This window comes from Panicum hallii, unplaced genomic scaffold, assembly GCF_002211085.1.
Source record: "Panicum hallii strain FIL2 unplaced genomic scaffold, PHallii_v3.1 scaffold_202, whole genome shotgun sequence".
Lineage (NCBI taxonomy): Eukaryota > Viridiplantae > Streptophyta > Magnoliopsida > Poales > Poaceae > Panicum > Panicum hallii.
This window is the reverse complement of record NW_020356335.1, coordinates 3,846-8,936: the sequence shown is the minus strand read 5'-3', so window position 1 is coordinate 8,936 and position 5,091 is coordinate 3,846. Positions and strand designations below refer to the sequence as shown.

At 44.4% G+C, this 5,091-nt stretch overlaps 1 protein-coding gene across 1 annotated transcript; it reads left to right on the top strand.

The window, feature by feature from the left end:
* Nucleotides 1-1,634: 1,634 nt before the first annotated feature.
* LOC112878648 lies at nt 1,635-2,239 on the top strand. The gene is made up of 2 exons (XM_025942888.1): nt 1,635-1,828; nt 1,920-2,239. Exons 1-2 carry the CDS (start codon nt 1,643-1,645, stop codon nt 2,202-2,204), a joined length of 471 nt encoding a protein of 156 aa, XP_025798673.1. The 5' UTR covers nt 1,635-1,642; the 3' UTR covers nt 2,205-2,239.
* The last annotated feature ends 2,852 nt before the right edge of the window (nt 2,240-5,091 follow it).

The window sequence follows — 5,091 nt, the reverse complement described above, 5'->3', positions numbered from 1 at the left end:
CAAGTGAGGATAGTACGAGAGATGGATAAGTGATGTGTGAAACATTCCAGCTCAGAGTCTATTATCTGAATAATTTGGATGATGTTGATTATAAAACATGCCTATTTATATACCGATGCAATCAAGGAATAATGACAAAATGCTCCAACCATGAACGTGATGCACTGTTGAGATGTATGATTGCAATGATGGTGCAACATGAAGATGATGAATTCTATGCACGATCAAAATGGTGTATATGACACAATGCAATTACCATGATGCAATGTTTACACCATGATGCAAGGATGATGATGCTTGCAATATATGCATGTAAGAAATGCATAAAGTATGATGCATACCCTCATGAGTTAGTGACGCACACGACTCGCACTCTGCATCCGTTCTCTCGTGACTAACACCTGGGTAGTTCTATATCCTTAAGCGAAGATCAAAAGTTAGGACACTAGTAAGGTTGCATAAAAAGAGATTGCAGTGGGGTTACGTCACATATACCTAATCACCAGTGCGCTCCTAATGGCTCAGTCATGTGGCTGCAGCACACCTGAGGCCTTAGGTTCCGACACGGCATCATGGTCATGTGATTAAACACCACCACAAAAGAGGAATAACAACCTGGTAGTGCCAATAGTAACAAGATAGATCTTAAGAACCGAAAACAACCCGAAGTTGTACGGGAGGCACACCCGTTAGTTAGTCTATAGGGTTTCGATGATGATGCAAAACCATGCACTGACCAAAGACAGTATAGGTTATGATGCATGACTTTTGCCGGGAGAATTGTATCCAAAGAGTAATTATTGTCATAAATCTTTTTAATTTATCCAAAATCCACTACAAGAATTATGATTGTAACATTAGATGACGACAAAATCTATGTTGTCATAAATTCATGAGCCCTTGAACTATTTATGACCACTCTCTTCTTTTGGTCACATAAAGATGCCTGGTGTCGTCACAAAATGTCAACCAGAGTAGCCGATCGTCTGTTATGGTTTTAATGACTATATGAAGTGGTTTTTTGTGACCTTTTCTGTACGTCATTGTTTGTTAATTATAACATGATCCCCGAACAGAAGTGGAACTTGGCCATTTCGAATCGTTCCCCAAAATTCCCCACTCCCACACAGCGGCGGGCGGTGTTCGGGCGGCGGGCGGGCAGCGTCCGGGTGAGCGGACCGCGGCTGCCGAGCGCGGATGCCGGCGGTGGGTGGGTCGGTGTAGAGTTGCGGGCGGGTAGGCCGAGCTTGGGGGGTGGCCTGGTGGAGCGCGGCGGGTGGCGGATCTTGGCGGGATGCCAGGGCGGGCGGCGAATCTCGTCGTGCGGGCGGGCGGAGCAGGTGGCCTCTGGTGTGAGGCCAGGGCGTGGGGGTGGGCGGACCCGGGCGTGAGGCCAGTGCGTGCGGGCAGGCAAAGCAGGGTGGTCTGAGCTCGGCGTGCGGGTGGGCCTCTGGGCGAGCGTCGGTCGGGGTGGTAGAGCACGGCCGCCGTCGTGCTGCCTCTGGGCGAAGCCGGCTCCCCCTCTCCCCAGGTGACGGCGCTGGACAGTTCCAGGAGACTGCTATGGCGGCGACGGCGACACGGCGCCATGTCCAAGTGGGGTAGCTCGACTACTCAATCGAGGGGCAGTGGAGCGTCCAGGATGGTTGAGCGCCATCTGGAGCCAAGCTCGATGTGGGAGCTGCAGCCATATCCTCTTGGTAAGGAGACTGGACTCCCCTTGATCCCATGCCCTGACTGTGGGATGGCGAGGGTGATAGAGAGGCGGTCAGGGAAGGACACGACCGAGAACTACCTGCGTGTGTTCTTCAAATGTCCACGGAACTCAGTGAGCATCCACTTGTATGATTTGAGCTGAGAAGTTCTTCATCCCTGTTTATCCAGCTATGGTTAACGAAATTGTTTTGTTATTGTTGTAGTTTCCTAAGCTTTGCGGGTTCTATAATTTCCAAAGGCAGTATTTGGATAAGCTGGAGGAGCTTGGCATTGTCGCAATCCACAAATTCCCCCTGGCAGTGGACATTGGTGATGAAGCTGAAGAGGTAGCAGATGCATCATCTGGGAGAATGGTCATGAATATGCGGGCTGGTGAACTACAGATTGAGGCCAAGGTGGACAATCTTGCGTGCAAGTTCAACCTTTTGATGTCTGTTTTAGTAGTTGGTCTTGGCTGTGTGTTGATGTATGTTGCAGGCAGGCAGTGAAGTCAAGTTCACTGCATAATGTATTTTAGTCTTTGTAGGTGATGGTTGCAGTGTAGTATGAACAATGCAATCTGGTGCAGTTGGTCTTCGCTTTTGTAATGTAAGAACAAGGTGGTGCATTTTCTAGCATTGCAATCTGGTCGATGGTCAAGCAATGCAAACTGGTTCTTTTTTCAAGCAATGCAAATCAGTTCATGTATGAAACATTATGTGCCAATATTGGATGGGCTTGCATTCAGGCAAGCAAGAAATGAAAAGGAAGGAAATGGAATAGTGTATTTAGCAAATTTGTGCGTGACGAAATATTGGCAGAATGTATGTTACTTCCGGCCAATACATTTTGTGACAAATTATGTACATTCCATGACATGGCCTTGGGGTCATAAAAACCCAGAAATCCATTTTATGACAGATTCTGGGCATGACACATGAAGTCCCCATATATATACACACACATCATGTGAATGAAATCTGGACACTCTACTGTAACCTGCATCACACATGAAGTATACACTGAAAACGAAACATTGCATATAAGGTCTTGCAATCTCATAATTCAGATACAAATGTAGTAGCATAATTGAAATACAACAAAGTCAATAACAGAAAAGTTCATGCATGGTTCACATATGTCTAGAAATGCAAAGGTCAATCAACATCACTGTCTTCTCCTGAAGTATTGCCTTCTTCTGGACTATGGTACTCAAGGTAGGTTTCATCTTCATCTTCGCGGTCTGCTTCATCACCTTGAGCAATATGTTTTTGTCGACGGATGCTCTCGACGAGGTCTCTACTAATAGGGCTGCCTGGTTCATTATCCATGTGCAACAAATCCATATCTGGAGGAATGTCTCTCACTGCACCATCTCTAGATGAAATATGCTCCTCTTGGTATGCCTCTTGAGATCTCATTTGTACTTGTTCATGGATTGGTTGGTTTGTCGGACTCTTCGACATCAAATATATGTCGGTGGCCAAATTCTTGTAGCACTCGCCAACATGGCCCTAATTTTGTATCTTCCAAGAAAAATACCTGTGTAGCATCTGTGGCCATAATGAAAGGATCATCCTTATACCATCGGCCTGTGATGTTTATGCTCTTGAAGTAACCATCATCTTTCATCTGGTATGTCCTTCCCCCAAGATGGTACCATTCACATCGTAATAAGATAACAGTTCTACTCCCTTTGCTGTTCTTACTGTAACTCAGCTCAATAATGTCTACGATTGTCCCATAGAAGTTCATTGTGTCATCACCGTGAGTACCTGGGCACTTGATGGTGGAGTTTTGTGTCTTCCTATGTTCATCACGAGCCTTAGTGTGGTACCGTACCCCATTGATTATACAGGCTGTGTACGAACGCACTCGCGGATCCGGCCCACATGCTAGTGAGTACAAGTCTTCGTCAACAAGTGTTGTGCCTTCATATTTCAATTTGGTAATCTGCCGGTAAAAAACATAAAGAATTAGTGAATTTGAAAATGTATTGGATCATAAATGATGAAGTCATGCTGTAGAAAGTAGAACACACATGATTCTCCAACCATGCAGCGAATTGTGTTGACATCTTTTTTTCAACATTGTTGACCTCTTCTTGTTCTAATTGTGCCCTATACATGCTGCAAAGGAAGAAGGTAATTAGTTATTTTGTGACACTAGTATTGAATAAAGATGGCTGCAATAGCATTAATTACTCACTCTTTGTATTCGTCAACTTCTTCGCAGTTATTTAGAACAAACCAAACCATGGAGTCTATGTCTTTGTCTTGGTAATGAAGATTTGAAGCACCCAACAGGTTAATACCATGATCAAAAATAGAGTAACCATTGGGTGAGATGTTCTCTTGTCCATCTAAGTTTCTTTCAGGCCTAGTGAACCTACTAATGATGTCACTGAAATATGTTGAGCACTGGGTCATACACTCATAGGCAGTGTATGCCTCCGCAATAGATCCTTCTGGTCTTGCTTGATTGCGAACGAAACGCTTAAAGGTGCCCAACCTTCTCTCAATGGGATACATCCATCCATACTGCACCGGTCCCCTAAGGAGTGCCTCATCAGGTAAGTGTACTGCTAGGTGAACCATAACATCGAAAAATGCTGGAGGATAGATTTTCTCTAGCTTGCAAATGATAAGCACAATATCTTCCTTCATCTGGTGTAGTGCATCAACCTTTATAGTTTTGGAGCAAAGTTGTCTAAAAAACCTACCCAATTCAGCAATTACTTCATATACATCTTTGCGCACCAAACCACGAAGGCCAGCTGGTAAAATATGCTGCAGCATTATATGACAGTCATGTGTTTTCAGCCCATGGATTGATCCTCCTCCCTCCATATTGACACATCTTGATATATTGGAGGCATAGCCATCTGGAAACTTAACATTGCTCACAAATTGCATGAACTTCTTCTTGTCTTCTGGTTTTAGAACGTAACAAGCTCTTGGCTTTGATGATGAACTACCACTGTCATCTAGCAAATGAAGCTCTTTTCTTATACCTCTATCCTCCAAATCTAGTCTAGCAGCGATGGTGTCCTTTGTCTTATTTGGGATATTAAGCAGAGTTGACAAAATGGCTTCACATATGTTTTTCTCTATGTGCATAACATCAAGGTTGTGCTGTAGCTTCAATTTTGACCAGTATGGTAAATCATACAAGCTAACCTTCAGATGCCATACTGGTTCATCTACATTACGGCATCGTTTTCTTGGTTTTGGCTTATCTGGATTCTTGCCTGGAACATAGCAAACTGAATCCAACCTTGCCATAACCTCATCTGCAGTAAATTTCCTTGGCTGCTCTCTTTTTTCATGCTTGCCATTGAAAGATTTGTTTGTCCTCCAAGCATGGTCGTTAGGGAGGAAACGTCTATGGTTTATG